A 24,548-nucleotide genomic window follows, 5' to 3' on the forward strand; every position below is an offset into this window, starting at 1 on the left:
TTGGTGTATTTAACAGCAATATCAATTACGGCCAACAATTTCAATCAATATATATATATGCCAAATGCCAATAGTTGCCCAACTATGCAAAATAGATCAAATGGCGTCTTAATAAATTTCTTTCGGCAACAATAACAACACACCTTGCTCTCTCAATGGACTATCCACGTCTGGCCATGGCAGCACGTGAGTCCCATGCCGGCACCTCGGCCGGCGCCATCTTGTAATGGTTTCTCTTTTCAACCAATGGAGCACTATTTCTGTCGCATGTTAATTCACTCATTGACATCAACATGATGCAATGACTGTTTTGGCATGTAATTTGTCCACTCTCGGCATTAAATGGCCATTCTTTTTCCCAAAAATAATTAATAAGATACTTTTATACCTAAATATTCCCGTAGTTTAGGTATAATGCCCGTAAATTTATTTAAATTAAATAAATTCCCCGAGGCCAACTGTTGCATTGCCGCGCATGCGCCAACCAACCAACATAATAATAATAATAATCAAATAATTAAATTAAATAAATGCGTAATTAATTATCCCGGCGGCTGTAAAATCCATTGGCAAGTTTATAAAATACAGTAATTTTTACTGATATCGCCGCAATTTGTATCTAGTAAATTAAACAATTAATAATAACACAGTGAATAAAATAAGATAATACATAAGATAATAATAATAATAGTATGATAATAATAATAATGGATGAGACGTGCTGAGCAGCGTGTGCTGCCATCTGTTGCCCTTCTCCGACCTAATGCGAAGATGCCGCGATATTTAAATATCGTGACACCCCCCCACCAGGCCGGTCTTAGCCCTCTGCAAGACCTTTGGCCGAGACAACAGCAGTCTTCGCATCCATTGGCGTGTTTCAAACAAATCAACATTCACTTACCTTCTCGTTCTTGCTACTATTGGGAAGCAGGTGAATGAGGATTGGGTAGGAATGAGTGTAAATAAGTAACTTGAGTAATGGGTGTGTGGCGCTTTACTATCGACTATTGTACCAAGTGGAGAGCGTACAATGATTTCACTCCCACTTGGCCGCCTACCGACACGAACAGATAATGAATATAAAAGAAATAATAATAAATAATAATATAAAGAAAGTATAAATGAATAAATAATAATTGGGGAACTCAGCTGCAGCACCGTAGCTGCCGTCACGGTTATGCCTGCATAACCGTCCGATGCGGTACCTCCGCACACCCCCTGATGCTAGTTCACCACTCGTCCAAGCGATACTTGAGGATGACTGCTCGATCCCAGGTGAACTTCGGAAGCCGTTCAAGAGCCCACAATTGCTCTGAAATGGTTCTTCGACACCCCTGACAACGATGGCCCACTACCCGCTCGCGACAGCACACCATACAGCGCCCTCGCGCTGCTAAACGCGCTCGCCCATGGGGACCATGACATATGTCCGTGTCAAAGAAGCCAACACACTCGTCACAGAATGGCTTAATCTGCGCCGGGGGGTTTGTACATTCGCGCGCTGTGTGCCCCCAGGCAGTACAGCGAGCACAACCCTCTGGTACCGTGCGCTCAGCCCATTGTCGTCTCCACTGGGTCAGTTGTTGGCGGAACATCAGCTCAACCTCCAACTTCCATTCGGCTGTACCGGGCGTGATACTTGCTTGGAGGAACGGCTGTCGGCCGAACCTCATTATTTTTTCAGCCAGCTCTTTCTGTCGTTCCGACAGTCTCGGTACCGCAATCCCGTAATGAATTAGGTTACGGGCCGCCGCAAAGTCTGAAATATATATATATCCACGTTACTCACACAGGGTCTTTAGCCCTCGAAATCCCAGAGTAAGCAATAGATCAGAAGCAAAGCGATAGAAGGACAGTGCAAGAAATAGAGACAATAGATAGATAGGTAATCAGATAGATTAGACCATTGGAGAGTCATTAGGTGACCATCAAGATAGCGTTCATAGACACTAGCGCAACCGAATTTTCGACCGATTGAACCACATTCTCCGACCGCTTGAACAATTTCAACAACTTGATGTGACTACGACCCACGAGCTTACCATCAAGTGTTTTCAATTCAACTATGACCGGAGTGACCACCTTATCAACCACCAATGGACCGACAAACCTTGGAGCCAACTTACCGACCACCTGATCACACTTTTTGGACAGAACCTTGTTTGGACGATAGACGAGATCACCGACTTCAAAAACCCCCACTCGGCGAGTTTTATTATAGTGTTTCGCATACCTGTCCGATGCTTGACGTATGTTTTGGTTGACTACGTCCCTTAGTTCAACCATTCGGTCCATCCGAGCTACCCACGAAGACTGGTCCACATTATCGTTGATAGTGATGGCATCATTATCATGTCCATAGCATCTCATTGGACACGGGTCTCGACCAAAGTTGAGAAAAGCTGGACTCACTCCCAGACTTTCGTGACTGGCCGTATTGTACGCAAACTGGAACTCGTATATATATTTATCCCACTCCCGATGGTCGTCTTCCAAATAGCTCATGATCATGGTCTTGATATTACGGTTCACCCGTTCCACTGGGTTAGCCTGTGCATGGTATGGCGGAGTGGTCATGTGTTGTATTCCCGATTCCTCGATAACGGCTTGTACATCTCTATTCAAGTACTCACGCCCATTATCGGTCCAAAACACCTTTGGAGTACCCCACCGGTTCAGTATGGCTTGTTTGAAGCTATTTGCGACTGTCTTACCATTGGCGGCTCTTACTGGGACACACTCAATCCAACGGGTGTACAAATCTTCGAAAATTATCAAATAAGCGAACCCAGACTTCGACCGAGTGAACGACATGGTGTCTGCAGCTACCACTTCCCATGGTTCCATTGGTGCTCGGGTTTCCATCAAACCAAGCGGTTTTTGCTGAACTGGTTTCGACGCAATACAAGTTTCGCACTCAGACACATAATGACGTATGTCTTTAGACATCCCCGGCCAATAATATCGCGCCTTCACACGTTCCAAGGTTTTGCGGATTCCCAGGTGACCTGATTGAGGATGGTCATGGGCCTGTTGCAATACCCACCATTTATCTTTTGGAGGTACCACCAGTTTCCAAATCACATCATCGTTGGCAATCAGACCTTCCATTGGCGCGGGTACTTGCTTATACAACCGCCCATTATCATACCGATAGCCAGGCACGGAATCCGAGTCACTTTCCAGCAGTTGGCATTTTTCGGTGTACCAATCATCCTCGGTGTCCTCGTTCAGCACATTTAAGTCCTCTGGTGCTTCGGTTTCATCCTCGAAACGACGGGATAAAGCATCCGGGGCTTCATTTTCCGACCCACGGCGGTATTCGATCCGCATGTCATACTCGGATAATTCCAGAGCCCATCTGGCTAACTTTCCAGTGGGGTCCCGAGTATTCATTAACCACCGAAGACTTGAGTGGTCAGTCACCACTGTGAATGTATATCCCTCCAGATACGGACGAAACTTTCTCACTGCCCACACCACAGCAAGGCACTCTTTTTCTGTGGTGCTGTAGTTGGCTTCCGCTGGAGTTAAAGATTTACTGGCACAAGCAATTAGTCGTTCTTTGTCCTCTTCACGTTGGACCAGCACTGCACCCAATCCCGATTGACTAGCATCGGTGTACAACACGAATGGTAAAGAATAATCAGGCGTACTCAGAACCGGTGCCTCTGCCAGAGCCTGTTTCAATGCCTGAAATGACGCCTCCTCGACTTCGGTCCACTGCCACTGGAGATTTTTGCGTGTTAGCCTGAATAGGGGTCCAGCTACGCAGGCTACATTTTTGAGGTGACGATGGTACCAATTGATCATCCCGTTGAACCGACGAACTTGTTTTACGTTCTTCGGTGTCGGATAATTCACGATGGGCTCAATTTTCTCCGGATCTGGTCTCAACCCGTCCTTGTCCAACAGGAAACCCAAAAATCGAGCCTGAGATTGGCAGAATTTACTCTTCTCGAAATTCAGAGTAAACCCTGCCTCTCGTATCCGCTTCAGAACTTCAGCCAATACTTCCAAGTGCTTTTCAAACGTCGGAGTGATCACAATAATGTCATCCAGATACGCTGCAGCGTATGGTTTTAAATCTGGAGTGATTATCCGATCAATTCCCCGCTGGAAGGTCGCTGGTGCGTTGCACAAGCCCATTGGCATCCTCTTATACTGATAGAGGCCTCTACCAGGTACCCAGAATGCTGTAAATGGCCGACATTGCTCAGTCAACAGGATCTGGTAATACGCAGAGTTCATGTCAATCGTTGAGATGTAATGTGCTTCTCCGCAGCCATCCAATACTTCATGTATCGGAGGTGACCGATATGTATCGCGTTCAGTCACTGCATTGACATCTCTGAAGTCCACACACATTCTGTATTTTCCATTGGGTCTTTTTACCATCACCGGTTGACTTAGCCATTCTGACGACGCCGCTGGTTCGATGATATCCTCAATTACCATTTGGTCCACGATTTCCTGCATAGCTTCCAACACCACTGGAGATCGTCGATATACACGCTGCTTGACGGGTTTGTGCTCTTTCAGCCTGATATCATGCTCGACCAAGTGAGTCAGACCCAGCCCCGGGGTCATCAGACTCTTTTGGTGATCAATGAACTGCTGTAACTGTTTTGTTTCATTGTCAGTTAGCTCTTGCAGTGCGCAGAATGTCTTACGACGGCTGGTCGACGTTTCCCGAGCCAATTGATGCCACTCGCCATCGCGTATGCGCCATAAATTCCGCTGTAGGTCCAACTGCATTTGGAAATGATCGATGAAGTTCATCCCAATCAGATTCAACGATCCCAGTCTTGGTATGTAATGTATTGGAAATGTCACTTCTTCAACATTATCCAATGTCAATACCGGTCCAATCACACCTCCACTCTCATCGGTGGTATGATTGGCCATGCCAAATCTGGTGGGAGTCTCTTCCACCATGAATGGACACCCTGAGTCCATCAATTCTCTGGCAAAAGACCCAAATGCAGTGGTTTTAGCCCCCGTGTCGATAATAGCAATGCGAGACCTTCCCGCAACGCTTATTGAAACCATTGGTCGCGAATGCCCGGTTTTGAACCGCCAAAACCCATTGGAGACCTCTGGTTCAGCCAAATCTCGCCTCGTGTGCATCGCCAGCAAATCATCAGTCAACACATCCATTGTAGCATCTAATTCTTGAGATAGACCCGCACTGGGTGGTTGACTGATGGCGTGTACCTCGACCTGGACACAGATTCGGTGCTGTTGATGGTCTGGTTGAGGGCTTACCACGCTATGAAGACCGTCACCCTCTATTGACGGCCCGCATTGGCGTTTTTTGGCTGCACAGATCTTGGTGGGCACTGACAAGTCACCGCTGTCTTGCCTACTGTCCCACATCTTGGACATACATCGCGATGAGGTTCACGACAATCATAGCTCAGGTGCTGCAACGACCCACAGTTGAAACAAAATCGCGGTCGACGGAATGATGGTGCTCGAGGATTCAAATTTCCCGGGCCCCGAGACGTCGACGGATTCCCCGGAACGTTTCCACCAGGTACCATTGGTGGATTTGGCCTCACCGGTGGCAGGTTTGGTACTGCCGGCTTATCAGGCTTGCCTGCATTTCCCACTGGTGCCAATTCTGGGTCAGGACCGTCTTGTCTGTCCCGTTTCCTGGACTTTCTGGGCTTTTTGGATTTTGACTTTTCCACTGGTGCTGTTTGCTTCTCAGATTCACCAGATCCGTGATCATCAACCGCGTGCATCAACCCTCGATGCTCCCGTGGTTGTTTTGGGCCATATGCATACGAGCATTCTTTCACGTATGCTTCCTCCCTTGGTGGTGGGGCACGTCGCGTTTTAGCTGCTCGCCATTTTTCTTCCAGACGAGTTGCCTCGTGTAGCAGCGACTGATAAGTATCGAATTTACCAGCCGGGCAATGGTCCCAGAACTCTGGACGAAGTCCTTGACAAGCACGACGAACTTGTCGTGATTCCTCTGGTGGATGACGTAGTCGTGAGTATAAACTCTGTAGGCAAATTAGGTAATTTCTTGCCGACTCCTTATCGCCTTGATTGCGGGCACGAATGTCAGATTTGATTTCCCGCTGGCGTCTTCCACCAGTGAACCACGTGCGGAATTCATCTTTGAACTGTTCCCACCGTGTCCACCGTTCGAAGTTTGCTGAACACCACGTAGCAGCAACACCAGTGAACACTTCAGGCAGAACTGCCAATCGATCCTCGTGACGGATGCCAGCACTTCGCATTAGCACTGACAACCGTCTCAGAAACTCATCACCAGTCATGGAACCATCTCCAGCAAAAGACAGCTTCCAATTGCGGGCAATTGCTCCATAATCTCGATCCCGACCATGAGATCTTGACCTTGAACGTCGGTCGGCCCTCTGGCTGGCATATGAATCATTTGATGACCATGATGGACTACCGCTGGAGTCAGAGTCATCTCCATGGTCTGATGGTCTCCCATGGCGCTGTTGATTGGTTGTCCCATGGCCCCGATTTGCCGCTGGTGGCCAATGTACATGCACATTAGACGCGGTGGTAGTGCATGCCGGTGGTACCATGCTCATTTGAGGCCCACACGCATTTACTGTTTGAGTATTGGCCCTCAAACCGCCCATTTGTCCCGATGTCGTATGGATGGCACTTAAATACGACGGTATGGACGCAGCTACACAGCTGCGAATCGGTGACGACGCCCGAAATGGATCCAGCGGACGTAATGTGTTTGCTGCTGACGTGCCAGCGGTCACATTCGACAACATGGCCGTAATTCGGGTCTCAAACACCCGTAACACCTCTACGACATCCCGATGGGTCGCAAATGCATCCATTGGGGCTTGCTGCTGCACCCCTGAAGCGACAGATACTGTTGGAGTACTAGTGACCGGCACACTTGACTCCCCAGTCGTTGCAGAGACCCCGGTATGAATTCCCATGGATTGCAATCGGTCCATAATGGCCAAATCGTCCCGTTCACGACCAACAGCTGACTCCCGCATCAGCTCATCCACCATTGGGTCCCACAAGACGTCTTTACCGTCATCACGGTCCATTAAACGTCTGACCCGATCACGAATGACACTGTCTGTCCCATGGTGATTCAACCACCGACTGCGTAAATACTCTCGCAAAGCCGCGACATCCACGTACTCTGGGATAGTATCAGATCCTGACGGAATTTCATCTACGGCTGGGCTCCATCGGACATTGAGGGCACCCAGCGCCCTCTGGTGGTATCGATTTAATCGATTCCGAAGAACCAGTGGGGACCCAAATGTTGATAAACCAAAGCTGGCCAACAACATTTTAAGTTTTGATGGTGGTTGATCCAGCAACCACGTAAGCTCAGTCGGTGGTAATGTACTATCACTACCGTGCTCCTCGTCGTGACCCTCGTTGTCCTCTAGTGTCAACGTGTCATTGGGCCCATGATGACCTGCGGCTCGCAATTCATCACCCAATGGTATGGTGGTTGGGGGCTGACTCGAGTTTGACTGCCCGCTTGGCGGGTCATCATTATCGCCTCCACGCATTCGTTGGCATGCCGCCAATAACGCACTCGATTCGTCCCAAATTTCGCGCCACGACTCCATTTTAAATTTTTAAATAAATAATACACGGTAAATTAATCAAATAAACACGAATTGTTAATCGCAAACAAATAAATAAATTACCCGGAAACAACAACCCGAAATCTCTTGCTGCAATCCAAATCTCCGCACCAAAACCTGAAACTTCAAAAGAAAATCGAACCGAACGATTTCAATGGCTCCCTGGCCCCACGTTGGGCGCCATATAACGTTCACTACTATTTCACACTACCCACGGCGGAGTGTGGTTAGTGTCAAATAGGCGTTATGGCCCACCGATGGTAAAAACTGAAAATAAAAATAGATAAACAGAAAACAAAACCAAAAATGTCCTTTGGAACTGCCCACAACCCCAATGGACACTCAGCTCTCCTCAGGCTGGGTTAGAAAACCTAGTTGGGCGCCAGCTCGTGTACCCCACGAACGAAATAACAAATAAACAATAAAGAAATAAATGAAAATGAAAAATGAAATAATAAAATAAAATCAGAGAGCAGTATTCAGGTATTGGAAGAGGAAAAGCAAGAAAGAGATAGATGCAAGAAATAAATAATAATAATATTTAATTAAATCCCGGGTTGGTAGCCATTTACCCGATATAATTCAACTTATAATGTTTCATCGATATTCAGATAATAAACAATAATAATAATAAAAATAATATTCACTTCACAATATAAACGTTGACTAATCGTCAAATAACGCAAAAACAATAATATAATTCCTTTGGGGTATCGCTCGCACGTGATAAATAATAAATATAAATATTTATAATTAATAATTGTTACGCGCACACATACAAATTTCTCAATTATTTAATTATATAATTCGCAAAATAATAATAAGCACTCAATTACGTATAACTATAATATTGTTAAATAGTTATACCAAATAATCACCCAATGATGAAAATAATAATTATGTGAATAATTACAACTAATATTTAATTATTCACCGCAAATTTAATCCCAAAACCCATTGGTGATATTCAATGATTGTATATAAATTCCAATTGGTAACTTTTGATCACAACAAACAAATGGGTATATTTTTACCGCAAATAATAAATAATGTAAATTATAATCACTGTAAAATAATACATGGGGTTCAAATAATAATTACTTAAGGATAAATATCCACCAACAAAATAAATACTTCCCCACACTCTTCAAACTAATGATTATAAAATATAAATAATAATTATAAATGATACCAATTATTTACCGTAACAATACACGGTCGCCAATAATTAATAGAAATAAAATAATAATAATAGGTAGTATTAATTATTTACCGTGAACAATACACGGTCACCAATAATTAATACAAATAAAATAATAAGGATAACTGGTATTAATTATTTACCGACAATAATATGCGGTCACCAATAATTAATACAAATACGAAATAATACCAAGAAATATATTAATAATTATTTACCGTTGAACACATATACGGTCACCAATAATTATTAATATAAAAAATCATAAATTTACCTCCCAATTCTTTGAATTTAAAATTCATTTGCCGAGACAAAGAATTACGCACTATCTGTATATATATATATGGTCCGCTCTCTCTCACTCACACGTGAGGTATGTAATAATAATGGCCACCAACGCGGGACAAATTACACGCCAATGAATGATACTCAAAGGTACTTACAGTCATCATTGTAGTATAATATTTTAATTGGCTCCATTGGTGTATTTAACAGCAATATCAATTACGGCCAACAATTTCAATCAATATATATATATGCCAAATGCCAATAGTTGCCCAACTATGCAAAATAGATCAAATGGCGTCTTAATAAATTTCTTTCGGCAACAATAACAACACACCTTGCTCTCTCAATGGACTATCCACGTCTGGCCATGGCAGCACGTGAGTCCCATGCCGGCACCTCGGCCGGCGCCATCTTGTAATGGTTTCTCTTTTCAACCAATGGAGCACTATTTCTGTCGCATGTTAATTCACTCATTGACATCAACATGATGCAATGACTGTTTTGGCATGTAATTTGTCCACTCTCGGCATTAAATGGCCATTCTTTTTCCCAAAAATAATTAATAAGATACTTTTATACCTAAATATTCCCGTAGTTTAGGTATAATGCCCGTAAATTTATTTAAATTAAATAAATTCCCCGAGGCCAACTGTTGCATTGCCGCGCATGCGCCAACCAACCAACATAATAATAATAATAATCAAATAATTAAATTAAATAAATGCGTAATTAATTATCCCGGCGGCTGTAAAATCCATTGGCAAGTTTATAAAATACAGTAATTTTTACTGATATCGCCGCAATTTGTATCTAGTAAATTAAACAATTAATAATAACACAGTGAATAAAATAAGATAATACATAAGATAATAATAATAATAGTATGATAATAATAATAATGGATGAGACGTGCTGAGCAGCGTGTGCTGCCATCTGTTGCCCTTCTCCGACCTAATGCGAAGATGCCGCGATATTTAAATATCGTGACAAATTAAAAGATCAAATTATCGAGGGCAAACAAAAAAACGTCGTCGTTTTATTGTAAGCGTCAAAAAAAACGTCGGCTGTAAATTGTACTAGTCTTTCACTTTTAAATTTTTGTTTTTTCACTTTTTCTTGTCCACGCCAATAAATGAGCAATCTAGCTTTGAAATACCCGGGATTTCGAAACGACGAACGTCATTTATGCAAAAAAATTGGAACATCAAATTATCAATGGCAAAAAAAAAACGTCGTCGTTTTGTTGTAAGCGTCAAAAAATACGTCGGCAGAAAATTTTACTAGCCTCTCATATGTAAAATTTTTGTTTTTTTTCTTTGTCTTATTCTTCCCAATGAATTTGTAATCTTCTTTTGAGATACGCGGAATTTTCAATATCGGGAACTTATTAATTAATTCAGAAAAATTAAAAGATCAAATTATCGAGGGCAAACAAAAAAACGTCGTCGTTTTATTGTAAGCGTCAAAAAAAACGTCGGCAGAAAATTTTACTAGCCTATCATATGTAAAATTTTTGTTTTTTTTCTTTGTCTCATTCTTGCCAATAAATTTGTAATCTTCTTTTGAGATACGCGGAATTTTCAATATCGGGAACTTATTAATTAATTCAAAAAAATTAAAAGATTAAATTATCGAGGGCAAACAAAAAAACGTCGTCGTTTTATTGTAAGCGTCAAAAAAAACGTCGGCAGAAAATTGTACTAGTCTTTCGCTTTTAAATTTTTGTTTTTTCACTTTTTCTTGTCCACGCCAATAAATGAGCAATCTAGCTTTGAAATACCCGGGATTTCGAAACGACGAACGTCATTTATGCAAAAAAATTGGAACATCAAATTATCAATGGCAAAAAAAAAACGTCATCGTTTTGTTGTAAGCGTCGAAAAAAACGTCGGCTAAAAATTGTACTAGCCTATCATATGTAAAATTTTTGTTTTTTTTCTTTAACTTATTCTTGCCAATAAATTTGTAATCTTCTTTTGAGATACGCGGAATTTTCAATATCAGGAACTTATTAATCAATTCAAAAAAATTAAAAGATCAAATTATCGAGGGCAAGAAAAAAACGTCGTCGTTTTATTGTAAGCGTCAAAAAAAACGTCGGCTGGAAATTGTACTAGTCTTTCGCTTTTAAATTTTTGTTTTTTCACTTTTTCTTGTCCACGCCAATAAATGAGCAATCTAGCTTTGAAATACCCGGGATTTCGAAACGACGAACGTCATTTATGCAAAAAAATTGGAACATCAAATTATCAATGGCAAAAAAAAAACGTCGTCGTTTTGTTGTAAGCGTCGAAAAAAACGTCGGCTAAAAATTGTACTAGCCTATCATATGTAGAATTTTTGTTTTTTTTCTTTAACTTATTCTTGCCAATACATTTGTAATCTTCTTTTGAGATACGCGGAATTTTCAATATCGGGAACTTATTAATTAATTCAGAAAAATTAAAAGATCAAATTATCGAGGGCAAACAAAAAAACGTCGTCGTTTTATTGTAAGCGTCAAAAAAAACGTCGGCTGAAAATTGTACTAGTCTTTCACTTTTAAATTTTTGTTTTTTCACTTTTTCTTGTCCACGCCAATAAATGAGCAATCTAGCTTTGAAATACCCGGGATTTCGAAACGACGAACGTCATTTATGCAAAAAAATTGGAACATCAAATTATCAATGGCAAAAAAAAAACGTCGTCGTTTTGTTGTAAGCGTCAACAAAAACGTCGGCAGAAAATTTTACTAGCCTCTCACACGGAGAAAAAAATATTGTTCTCAGAAGTATACTGTATAGTTACAGTAACAATACGCTATAGTTATCTACTAGATTGTTACTACAACGATTTACCGTATGGTTCTGACAACAATACGGTGGATAGCTCTGAGACCTATACGGTATCGTTCTGAGCCCTATCTGACGTCACGCGCGTTGCAAATTATATGAGATATTTAAAAACCTTTATCATTCATAAATAAATGATAAGCAAATAACTTTGATTAAATAAAATAATTCATAAAACTGATTTATTAGTTAGTTATAGTCTAAATAAATTTTAAATATAAATATAAATATATCTTTTAATTTTCCCAATTTATTTATCAGTAATTTAATTTTAAATTTAATATTAATTCAGATCTCATTTGTTTATTGATTATTTTTCTTCTATTTACGTATCACATTTAAATTATAAAACATCGACTATATATAATATTTAGATTTTTGGTTATGAATGTATATTTGATTACAAAAAGCATAAAAAAACACTTATCAATAAATGTATCAACATAGTTATGGAGATTCTGCTCTGTTAATTTATTAATTACCCGTGGGTCCATATTTCAACATCACAATTATTTTTTACACTATTTCTTTTATTAAACGTCTGCTAGCAACAATTATACAATATTCAAAAGTTGGCGCGAAAATGGATGTTTAGTTAGGTTAGAAGGTGCCGTGTGAGGTGACGACTACGGAAAGTCGTATAGGGCTCACAGCTATCTAATAGATAGTTACTGGAACGATACGGTATTGTTACCATAAGCATACGTATTGTTGTGGTAACGATCTACGAGTTACTATACTTTAGATCGTTCGAGGAGCAATATTTTTTTCTCCGTGCATATTTAAAATTTTTGTTTTTTTTTCTTTGTCTTATTCTTGCCAATAAATTTGTAAACTTCTTTCGAAATACGCAGGATTTTCAATATCGGGAACTTATTAATTAATTCAAAAAAATTAAAAGATCAAATTATCGAGGGCAAGAAAAAAACGTCGTCGTTTTGTTGCAAGCGTCGAAAAAAACGTCGGCAGAAAATTTTACTAGTCTCTCATATGTAAAATTTTTGTTTTTTTTCCTTGTCTTATTCTCGCTAGTAAATTTGTAATCATCTTTTGAGATACGCGGAATTTCCAATATCGGGAACTTAATCAATCCAAAAAAAATGAAAGATCAAATTATCGAGGGCCAGAAAAAAACGTCGTCGTTTTGTTGTAAGCGTAAAAAAAAACGTCGGCTGAAAATTGTACTAGTCTTTCACTTTTAAATTTTTGTTTTTTCACTTTTTCTTGTCCCCGCCAATAAATGAGCAATCTAGCTTTAAAATACCCGGGATTTTGAAACGACCAACGTCATTTATGCCAAAAAAATTGAAACATCAAATTATCGATGGCAAAAAAAAACGTCGTCGTTTTGTTGTAAGCGTCGAAAAAAACGTCGGCTAAAAATTCTACTACTCTTTTATCTGTTACATTTTTGTTTATTTACTTTTTCTTATCCTTGCCAATAAATGGGCAATCTTGTTCTGAGATACGCGGAAGTTTTGATGTCGGGAACTCAATTAACTCGAAAAAATTAGAACATCAAATTATCGAGGGCAAAAAAAAAACGTCGTCGTTTTGTTGTAAGCGTCGAAAAAAACGTCGGCTAAATATTTTACTAGTCTTTTATGTTACATTTTTGTTTTTTTACTTTGTCTTAACCTTGCCACTACATGTGCAATCTAGCTTTAAAATACCCGGACCCTAACGACGGACCCCTATCAAAATAAAAATACTGTTTATGAACGGTTTTTTTTCGGTTTAAGTGTTTTACTGTTCATTTTCAGTTTTTCAACAGTAAAATAATTACAATTTTATGGTTACAATGTGCGCAAAACAAACTTATCTTATACCCACTAAAAGCTGTTAGTTTGCAGAGATTTTTCAGTCATTATCGGAAATTTCGACTGTAAAAAGACATATAAAAATACCAAAACTTATAACTAAATACTCCTTGAGTGAACTATTTATAAACTGTCATACAACTACCTTAGAATCATATGTCTATGGTAATACAGCTCAAGTTCTGATCTTACCAACCAAGTTAAAACCATAAAAAAATGGCCGAAAAACTGATATTTGATAGCTCGAACTCAGTAAAATCGAAAATTCGATAATTTTTTTAAAATGATTATCAAAAAATAATTTTTTGATTATTTTTCAGTAAGACTGAATTTTTTATCAAATTATCTTAATTAAATTTAATTTTAATCAAAGATTTTATATTAATAACAATTATTCATTTTTATTATTCCTTTATATATAATTAACATGAAATCGTTTTGAAAAACATAATATATAAATATAACACTAAAAAATTTTCATAGAGAAGCAAATTCAATTTTTTCACTATACGTAAGTATTAATAAAATTAGAAAAAAAAACTAAATATCATTTTCTTGCAACAAATGCTTTTATCATATTTTTTTTAATTAGCAAATTCAGCAAGTAAAAACTATATAAAATTATCGTAGTTTTATCTCATCTTTCTCATAAACCGCTAATAAGAGCCAAAAAGAAAACCTGCGTAACATTATACAGCTTTCACTGTACTTTAAACTGAGTCTTAAAAAAAATAAATCGATAACAGATCAACACCTTTTTCTATCGATGAAAGTGATGGTATTCTTATAGTTCTAATGACAATTTTTTTACAGTTTATTTACAGTTTACTTGATATAAGTTGGAAAACCGTTATAAAACCATTTAGTTAGCGCACATTGTAACCACTAAACAACTATCAATTTATAGTTATTAAACAAGTTTTCATTTTTGATAGGGACGTCACTTTTCCAAAAATATTGGATTATCAAATTTGCGAGGACAGAAAATAAGCCTCCGTCAATTTATTGCAAGCAATTAATGCTGCAGTCTAGCTTTAAAATATCTGGATTTTTCAGCAACACGGACGTTATTTATGCGAAAAAATTGGAACATCAAATTTTCTAAGGCATGAAAATAAAACGTTGTCGTTTTATTGTAAGCGTCGAAAAAAACGACAGGTAAAATTCTACGAATTTTTCTCCTATTAAATGTGTTTTTTTTTTTTTACTTTTTCTCATCCTCGCCAATCAATATGCATTCTAGTTTCGAAATACCCGGATGTAACAGGGTAAAATAGATTCCAATAACTATTTAATTATTTCTAAAATTGGATGTGTCCACGGTCGATAATAGGTCCTGATTATAACCCGGTTTATTAAATTGAGTGATTCGACATGTCATCGGGTGTCGCTAATCGGTGAGACTCGAACATTCGCCCCTCTTTTTGGCTAATTAATTTAGTAGGGATGAGTCTTCCGGGGCTGAATCGAAGAGTTATAAGGGAGTGCCGTGCCAAAAATCCAGAGAGTCAATTGGACGACCGAAGGCGATGGACGCCTAAGTGAAAGTTAGTGAACGACTAGAGTGATTGGACGCATCATCTACACCATTCTATACGAGGCAAGACGAGGACCTTAACAATCTGGAGCGAGAACAAACCGGACAATCGGGAACCAGAAGAGCAAATTTACCCGTAAGGAAAACTGGACGACAGTTGGAGGAATAGCCGGACATCAGCTACAAGTCTCATCGGGTTGCTGCGGTAAAATTCATCAAGGTAAAATTACAATTAATTAAGGCCGGAATTTATATTCCAATGGCAGAATTAATTATAATTAATTTAATTAATATCTTTCCGTTGGTTCTCGCGTATATAAATTGGAAGTTGTAGGCCTTCGGCCATTACAACCACGCGCCTCGTCTTTTCAAAAGTTGCCGCTCTTATTCGCTATATTGTGTCTATAACTCTGAATTATGTTATTCGAGGCCTTTGGCTGGAATAAAATAATTTTCCCGCGTAAATAACGAATTAAATAAATTATTCGATAACGTCAGTAAATTACTTGAGGCCGGAATTTATTCCAGTGGCTGAATTAATTCATAAATAAATTTTAATTTACTCGAATCCGTCAGTAAAATTCAGGACCCGAGTGACGCCAACTCAATGGCCGAATTCCTAGTCAATTCATAACGTAATTCTAGTAGGAGTAAATGTGGAAATTTTATATTGGAATTATAGTTGAATTAGAGTCATAAAATTTTGGGTGAAAAAATTGTGATGATATTAAAAGTACAAAAGAAAATAGAGTTTTAAATAGAGTCAAGTAATGTTAATTAAAAGAAATTGTGGTTGTGATTTTGGTCCGATGGACAAAAATTTAAGTTAGGTTTAAGATATGTCCGGTGGACACTAGAAATAAGAAAATGCGGGTTAACGTCCTGCTGACGGTTTTTTAAAAGTAGAATTTAAGGAAAATAAGGTTTAACGTCTGGTGGACGGTTTTTTAAAGAGAGTGTGTGTGTGTTACGTCCGGGAGACGCTTAAAATACGTGTGTGTGTGGGAGTGTGGAAACGTCCAGGGGACGCATTTAGTTTGTCATAAGTTTAGTTTGTCATAAGTATAGTTTGTCATAAGGTTATTAATTGTTATTAAGGGTTAAATAAATATAAAAGCAAGGTGCTTAATTAATAAGAAATTGGAATTAAAGTCTGAAATAAATTTATTCCAGCCTGTTCATCATTCCTCTCCTCTCTCACAAAATATGAAATTTACGAACGACCCTGAGCATACAATATAATTACATTAACATCCGGTTCTGGAAGGCCGAGTCCATCTTCCAGTGGCGCCCTAATATTCGACTATAATACTTAGGTGCGACCAGACTTGGCAAGCTAATCACTCTGTCATACGGAATTTTCCGCACCACGGACGTAATTAATCCGATATAATTGCAAAATCTAATTGTACTGAGAGCGAGAATAAAAACGTCGTCGTTTGCTTGTGGACGCCGAAAAAAACGTTTGGTAAAAATTATACGCATATTTTACCTGTAAAGTTTGTGTTTTTTAACTTTCCGCTAAGGAAATTGTTAATTTTCAAAAATTCGGGAAGTTATTGGTTTCACCCCGGTTTTCGAAAATCGAGTTTTCATCGGATGTTGACGTTTTGAGGTCCTAGGAAGCTATTCTGACTAATTTCACGATGATGTCCGAGTGTATGTATGTATGTATGTACGTATGTAAATACCTGTATCTTTTGAACGGATGAACCGATTTTGAACTTTAAGGTGTCATTCGACGCGGATTGTCAATATCTTAAAGCCGAGAGACAATTGAGCTTGATCGGTAGGGCTCGTTCAGAGATATTCCAACAATAAAGTTTATTGAAAAATGTTTTTTTTTGATAAGTTTTAATGTGCTCGATAGAATGATCCCAAAATGAACTGGGCTCTAGAACTTTATAAACCGCGTCGAATGCCACCCCAACCATCAAAATCGGATCATTCGTTCAAGAGAAACCGCTGTCGAAAGAATTAAAAAAAAAAATTTTTTTTATTTTTCCTGAAATATCACAAAAACGACTTGATAAATCGAATCCAAAATTTGATCAGCTTTGAAACTTGACAAAACGCGTCGATTGCCGCCTCAACCATCAAAATCGGTTAATTCGTTCGCGAGATATCGTGGGAGAAAGAAATGCTAAAAAATAGTTTTTTACAGAACAATGGCATACAAAAGTATTTGCGAGCTCGATTGAAAATTTATTCACAATAGTGTTTTCGAGCTCAACGAGCTCGAAAACAGCGGGAAGTTTAGGGGCTGGCCCGCAGGGTCAACTTATGGACATATTTTTTTTATTGTGTTCGTCTTCGAGACTTTAATGTTCAAATTGTTTCGAATTCATTAAAACCCCGATATTAAAAATTCCGTGTATCTCACGGCTCCATTGCACATTTATTGACGAGGACAAAAAAAAAAATAGAAAAACAAAAATTTACCTGAAAAAAAAATCGTATAATTTATAGCCGACGTTTATTTTCTTACCCTCGATAATTTGATGTTCAAATATTTTGCATAAATGACGTCCGGCGTTCCGAAATTCCGGGTATTTTAAAGCTAGATAGCGAGATTGCACATTCATTGGCGAGGACAAGAAAAAGTGAAAAAATAAAAGTTATACAGATAAGAAAGTAGTAACATTTTCAGCCGACGTTTTTTTCGGCGCTTGCAATGAAAGGACGTATTTTTTTGTAGCCCTCGATAGTTTGATGTTCTCATTTTTTCGAATTAATTGAGTCCCCGGTACCAAAAATTTCGCGGATTTCAGAGCTAAATTGCACATTTATGAACGAGGACAAGAAGAAGTAAAAAAAAAAAAAATTTTTGATATGGAACTCGTAAAATTTTTAGCCGACGTTTTTTACGGCGCATGCGATAAAACGACGACGTTTTTTTTTCTCGCCCTTGATAATTTGATGTTCCAATTTTTTCGAGTTAATTGAGTTCCCGACATCAAAATTCGGTGTATCTCATAACAAGATTACACATTAATTGGCAAGGATAAGAAAAAGTAAATAAACAAAAATTAAACGGAAAAAAATTCGTAAAACTTCTAGCCGACGTTTTTTTCGGCGTTTGCAATAAAGTGACGGCGGCTTATATTCTGTCCTCGAAAATTTGATGTTCCAATATTTTTAGAAAAGTGACGTCCGTCGTTCCGGGTCCGGGTATTTTAAAGCTAGATTGCACATTTAGTGGCAAGGTTAAGACAAAGTAAAAAAACAAAAATGTAACAGATAAAAGACTAGTAAAATTTTTAGCCGACGTTTTTTTCGACGCTTACAACAAAACGACAACGTTTTTTTTCTTGCCCTCGATAATTTGATGTTCTAATTTTTTCGAGTTAATTGAGTTCCCGACAACAAAACTTCCGCGTATCTCAAAACAGGATTGCCCATTTATTGGCAAGGATAAGAAAAAGTAAATAAACAAAAATGTCAACGATAAAAGAGTAGTAAAATTGTAAGCCGACGTTTTTTTCGACGCTTACAACAAAACGACGACGTTTTCATTTTGCCCTCGATAATTTGATCTTTCATTTTTTTTGGATTAATTAAATTCCCGACAGGAAAAATTCCGCGGATCTCAAAAGAAGATTACAAATTTATTGGCAAGAATAAGACAAAGGAAAAAAAACAAAAATTTTACATATGATAGGCTAGTACAATTTTCAGCCGACGTTTTTTTAGACGCTTACAATAAAACGACGACGTTTTTTTGTTTGCCCTCGATAATTTGATCTTTTAATTTTTTTGAATTAATTAATAAGTTCCCGATAGTGAAAATTCCGCGTATCTCAAAAGAAGATTACAAATTTATTGGCAAGAATAAGTTCAAGAAAAAAAACAGAAATTTTACATATGAGAGGCTAGTAAAATTTTCTGCCGACGTTTTTTTTGACACTTACAACAAAACGACGACGTTTTTTTTTTGCCATTGATAATTTGATGTTCCAATTTTTTTGCATAAATGACGTTCGTCGTTTCGAAATCCCGGGTATTTCAAAGCTAGATTGCTCATTTATTGGCGTGGACAAGAAAAAGTGAAAAAACAGAAATTTAAAAGTGAAAGACTAGTACAATTTTCAGCCGACGTTTTTTTCGACGCTTACAATAAAACGACGACGTTTTTTTGTTTGCCCTCGATAATTTGATCTTTTATTTTTTTTGAATTAATTAATAAGTTCCCGATATTGAAAATTCCGCGTATCTCAAAAGAAGATTACAAATTTATTGGCAAGAATAAGTTAAAGAAAAAAAACAAAAATTTTACATATGATAGGCTAGTAAAATTTTCTGCCGACGTTTTTTTCGACGCTTGCAACAAAACGACGACGATTTTTTCTTGCCCTCGATAATTTGATCTTCCATTTTTTTTTTTTGAATTAATTAAGTTTCCGATATTGAAAATCCTGCGTATTTCAAAAGAAGATTACAAATTTATTGGCAAGGATAAGACAAAGAAAAAAAAACAAAAATTTTACATATGATATGCTCGTACAATTTTCAGCCGACGTTTTTTTCGACGCTTACAACAAAACGACGACGTTTTTTTTTTGGCCCTCGATAATTTGATCTTTTAATTTTTTTGAATTAATTAATAAGTTCCCGATATTGAAAATTCCGCGTATCTCAACAGAAGATTACAAATTTATTGGCAAGAATAAGACAAATAGAAAAAACAAAAATTTTACATATGAGAGGCTACCCTCGCGGATTCGGGGTTACTGTGAAATCACAGTGAAATCACAGTGAAATCAATTTTACCGTAAGTTTACTGTGTATTGATGGTAATTTCATAGTGAATTCACAGTCGTTTTGTGCCATTTCGTCACTCTGGTTATATAGTAATTTTACAGTAATTTTATGGTAGTTCCATAGTGATTTCACTTGTGATTCTTTTGTAGGTTTACAATTAAATTACCATACTTTCATGATAATTTTACTGTCGATCAGCTATCGATTTATGGTAACCCAACAATGGTAACACTGAGGCTTTATCATGGGTTCACAGTCAGTTTATCGTGATTTCACTACGAATTCACTGTGATTCCATAGTAATCTGATAGTGTTAACTCTGTGACTTTACAATAGTTTCACAGTCAGTTCATAGTGGTTTAACCATGAATTTACCGTGATCCCATGACAACCTAGTAGTATTAGCACTGTGACTCTATGATATTTTCACAGCAAATTATTAGTTTTTTCTCCATGATTTCACTCTACTTTGATAGTGATCTGATACGGTACATCTATCATTAATCCAATTTCAAAATCAAAAATTGAATTTTTAATGTCATTAATCGATAGAAATGGAATTAAAAAAAAAATAAATAAATAAAAAAATTGAATAACTTTTTTTTTAAAACTGTATAAATTGAATTTAAACTACTGCAAAAAATAAAGAGAACATCATTTAGATTAAGATTTCAATAGTAAATATTTATTATTTATCATAATTTAAAATAAAATATTCTTAAATTAAGAAAACTTGATGATTTACAAATGAAGGCAAAAATTTTTTTTGATAAATATCGAATTCGTTTAATTTTATAGTATTTAATAAAATAATTTTTCTTATAGCTTAGTCTTGAGTATATATAGTATTGAATAGCATGAAGTAACAGATTAAATATTTAGTTCTGAATGCGTGTGGTGGCCGAGCAGGCTAAAGTACATGACTTAATCTACTCTCAATCGAAAGGTCGGCAGTTCGAGTCCCATCATGCGTTAAAAAAAAAAAAATTCCTTCTTTACCGAGGGTAAAAAAATAGCAGTTAATCCTCCAGAGGAATTACATGAAGTCGTACAAAGGGATACTAAATAATTTTTTTAAACAAGAAAAATTATTTATTGAAAAACCAAGATTAGGATTATTGTTGCTATTATAATATTATTATTAATTTTATTATTATTATCTTTGAATCAATAAATATAGGATCTCAATATTGCCCCTAAATCTCGATGAAAACTAAGCAGATCCAGGATTAAATGATTAAGAAATCACAGTAATATTACTGTCAATTCACAGCGATATTATTGTGATTTCACGAAGAATCTATAGTAAGACTGCTGTGAAATCACTGTATGATCACGGTATTATTACTGAGAAAACATGACTGAAGCACTGCAGATCCAGCATAAACTGATAGTGAAATCACTGTAAATACACAGTAATACTACTGTCAACTTACAGCTATACTACTGTAAATTGACTGTTATGCTATTGTGATTCTACTATGAATCGATGGTGAAATCATCATAAAATTACCATCGGATGATAATTATCACACAGTAAGCAAATGGCACAAAGTTACAGTGATTTCACTGTCATTTCACTATGGGTTCACTATCTTTCCACTATGATTTCACTGAAATTTCACCATGATTTCGGAGTAATCTCGAGTCCGCGAGGGTAGTAAAATTTTCTGCCGACGTTTTTTTTGACGCTTACAATAAAACGACGACGTTTTTTTGTTTGCCCTCGATAATTTGATCTTTTAATTTTTTTGAATTAATTAATAAGTTCCCGATATTGAAAATTTCGCGTATCTCAAAAGAAGATTACAAATTTATTGGCAAGAATAAGTTAAAGAAAAAAAACAAAAATTCTACATATGATAGGCTAGTACAATTTTTAGCCGACGTTTTTTTCGACGCTCACAACAAAACGACGACGTTTTTTTTTTTGCCATTGATAATTTGATGTTCCAATTTTTTCGCATAAATGACGTTCGTCGTTTCGAAATCCCGGGTATTTCAAAGCTAGATTGCTCATTTATTGGCGTGGACAAGAAAAAGTGAAAAAACAAAAATTTAAAAGTGAAAGACTAGTATAATTTTCTGCCGACGTTTTTTTCGACGCTTACAACAAAACGACGACGTTTTTTTTTTTGCCATTGATAATTTGATGTTCCAATTTTTTTGCATAAATGACGTTCGTCGTTTCGAAATCCCGGGTATTTCAAAGCTAGATTGCTCATTTATTGGCGTGGACAAGAAAAAGTGAAAAAACAAAAATTTAAAAGTGAAAGACTAGTACAATTTTCTGCCGACGTTTTTTTTGACGCTTACAATAAAACGACGACGTTTTTTTGTTTGCCCTCGATAATTTGATCTTTTAATTTTTTTGAATTAATTAATAAGTTCCCGATATTGAAAATTCCGCGTATCTCAAAAGAAGATTACAAATTTATTGGCAAGAATAAGACAAAGAAAAAAAAACAAAAATTTTACATATGAGAGGCTAGTAAAATTTTCTGCCGACGTTTTTTTCGACGCTTACAACAAAACGACGACGTTTTTTTTTTTGGCCCTCGATAATTTGATGTTCTAATTTTTCGATTTAATTAAGTCCCCGATATTAAAAATTCCGCGCACTTTAAAGCTAGATTGGACATTAATTGGCTAGGATAAGGGAAAGTTATAAAATTAAAATTTAACAGATAAAAGACTAGTAAAATTTTTAGCCGACGTTTTTTTCGACGCTTATAACAAAACGACGACGTTTTTTTTTTCGCTCTAGATCAACAGCTCCGCACATCCAATATTAAATTGATATTTCTTTTCTTGACTTAAATTTCGAAGTCCACGCGCCATCTCTGATTTTATGGTTGAACCCTTATGTGTCGATAATATTGCTATTTGCTTTGTCAACGGTCATGGGTTCCCACCTATTACCCGCTCAGTATAACATACGTGCGAGTTATTTTATTGGTTTTTATACTTTTATTCACCGTTAATTCATTTATACATAAATTTTATATCTCCACTAATACTGAAAATAATTTCTATATTCAGTACATTTACATTTTTTATCATTTTTTGCTTATGTATCGATGTTTCAGATCACCGTCGTTTTTAATCAAAACGTCGACGTTTTCGTGAACAAAGCGACCGACGTTTTTGCCGTCGCTCGAGTCCACCAGGGGGGTCCTTCATTGATTTTCAAAATAGAAGAGTAAATTTTCAAAATTAAAACTAGCTAAGATCTAACCTAATAACCACTGCCTTTTATTAAATTTACTTTCCTTCCTCTTTACTTGTTAATTTTAGTTTATGTGTTTCACACGTTAATGTTTAAATAAATTAAAAAAGATCGCTTAAGTCTCCCCTGGTAATCGATTCTACATGAATTTAGTTCTTCCAACTAATTTTTTTTACCTTCCCTCTCTGCTTCTCTCATATGAGCATCTTCTTGTCCAGTATCTCTACGATCAGCTCCACCAAGTACTGTGCCTTCAAGTTCATCGTTTGATTCTGTTGAATTTAAACTATTCGACAAACTTTGCATTGAGACCTCGTCATCTGCATCTTAGAATATATTCTCTGTTAACTTTGTCTGTCATATTTTGGGTTGTATTAGTCTTACCTGAGCTAGTCAAATTATCTGATTCACTCGTGCATCTGTCGTTCTCACTTCGCATCGGCTCATCTCCTTGATCTTTCAAAAATTTGATAATTTTATATCGATAAGATCTTGAATATTTCTCGAACGGTTTTACTCGCTTCGGCATTTTTTACTGTGATTCACTCCAATGTTTTTATAGTTTTGATTTATTTTTTATTATTTAGTTTTTTTTTATTTTTATAACCAATTTATTTGCAATGAAGTACATACAACTTTTTTTTGATTAATTAATTTTTTTTTTTACGATTCCCGTTGTGTTGATTATAATATTCTATGGTTACGTTATTTATTTACATAAACAATTATCTCTTGACTAATTTTGTCGTGGTTATCTCGTCTTGTTCTTTAATTCGCATTATTTTCAAATAATAATGATTCTTTGGGCTCTTGTCCTTTGGTGTGGTTCACACGAACGTGACATTTTGAATTACGATTCTATTTAATTTAAGAAAAATGGTGATGCTTCAGCTAAATGGAAAAACAAATTTTATTCTGTTAAAGTTCTACGTACAAGTGGTAAGTCAACTAATTTATTATGGGATCATTTTAACACTTTGTTCCATTTTTAAATTAATTTATTTATTTTTGGTTAGTTTTTTTGTAATTGTTTTTATTTCTCTCCTTCACTTACTTAAGACTTGATAGTTGGATAATTCACAGAATAAATTACTCGTTATTTTTTATCTTTTCTTATGGTTCTCTTGTTAATTTTGCATCATATTGTCATTAGAGGAGAAGCAGTGGCTGGAGTCTCTGGTTGTTGATACTGACGGAAATGTGGCTTTACCCGATGTCCCGGATAAGTGTCGTGAAAAGAAAAAGCATAAAAATGATTC

General features: G+C 36.8%; 1 protein-coding gene across 1 annotated transcript in view; it reads right to left on the minus strand.

The window, feature by feature from the left end:
* Nucleotides 1-1,062: 1,062 nt before the first annotated feature.
* LOC130675768 (uncharacterized) overlaps nt 1,063-24,548 on the minus strand; it is a 47,828-nt gene continuing 24,342 nt past the window's right edge. Inside the window, exon 2 of the mRNA XM_057481610.1 lies at nt 1,063-1,759. Within this exon, the coding sequence (XP_057337593.1) occupies nt 1,230-1,759 (530 nt within the window). The 3' untranslated portion in view covers nt 1,063-1,229. The remainder of the gene's footprint in view (nt 1,760-24,548) is intronic.

This window comes from Microplitis mediator, chromosome 10, assembly GCF_029852145.1.
Source record: "Microplitis mediator isolate UGA2020A chromosome 10, iyMicMedi2.1, whole genome shotgun sequence".
In the NCBI taxonomy this organism is placed as follows: domain Eukaryota; kingdom Metazoa; phylum Arthropoda; class Insecta; order Hymenoptera; family Braconidae; genus Microplitis; species Microplitis mediator.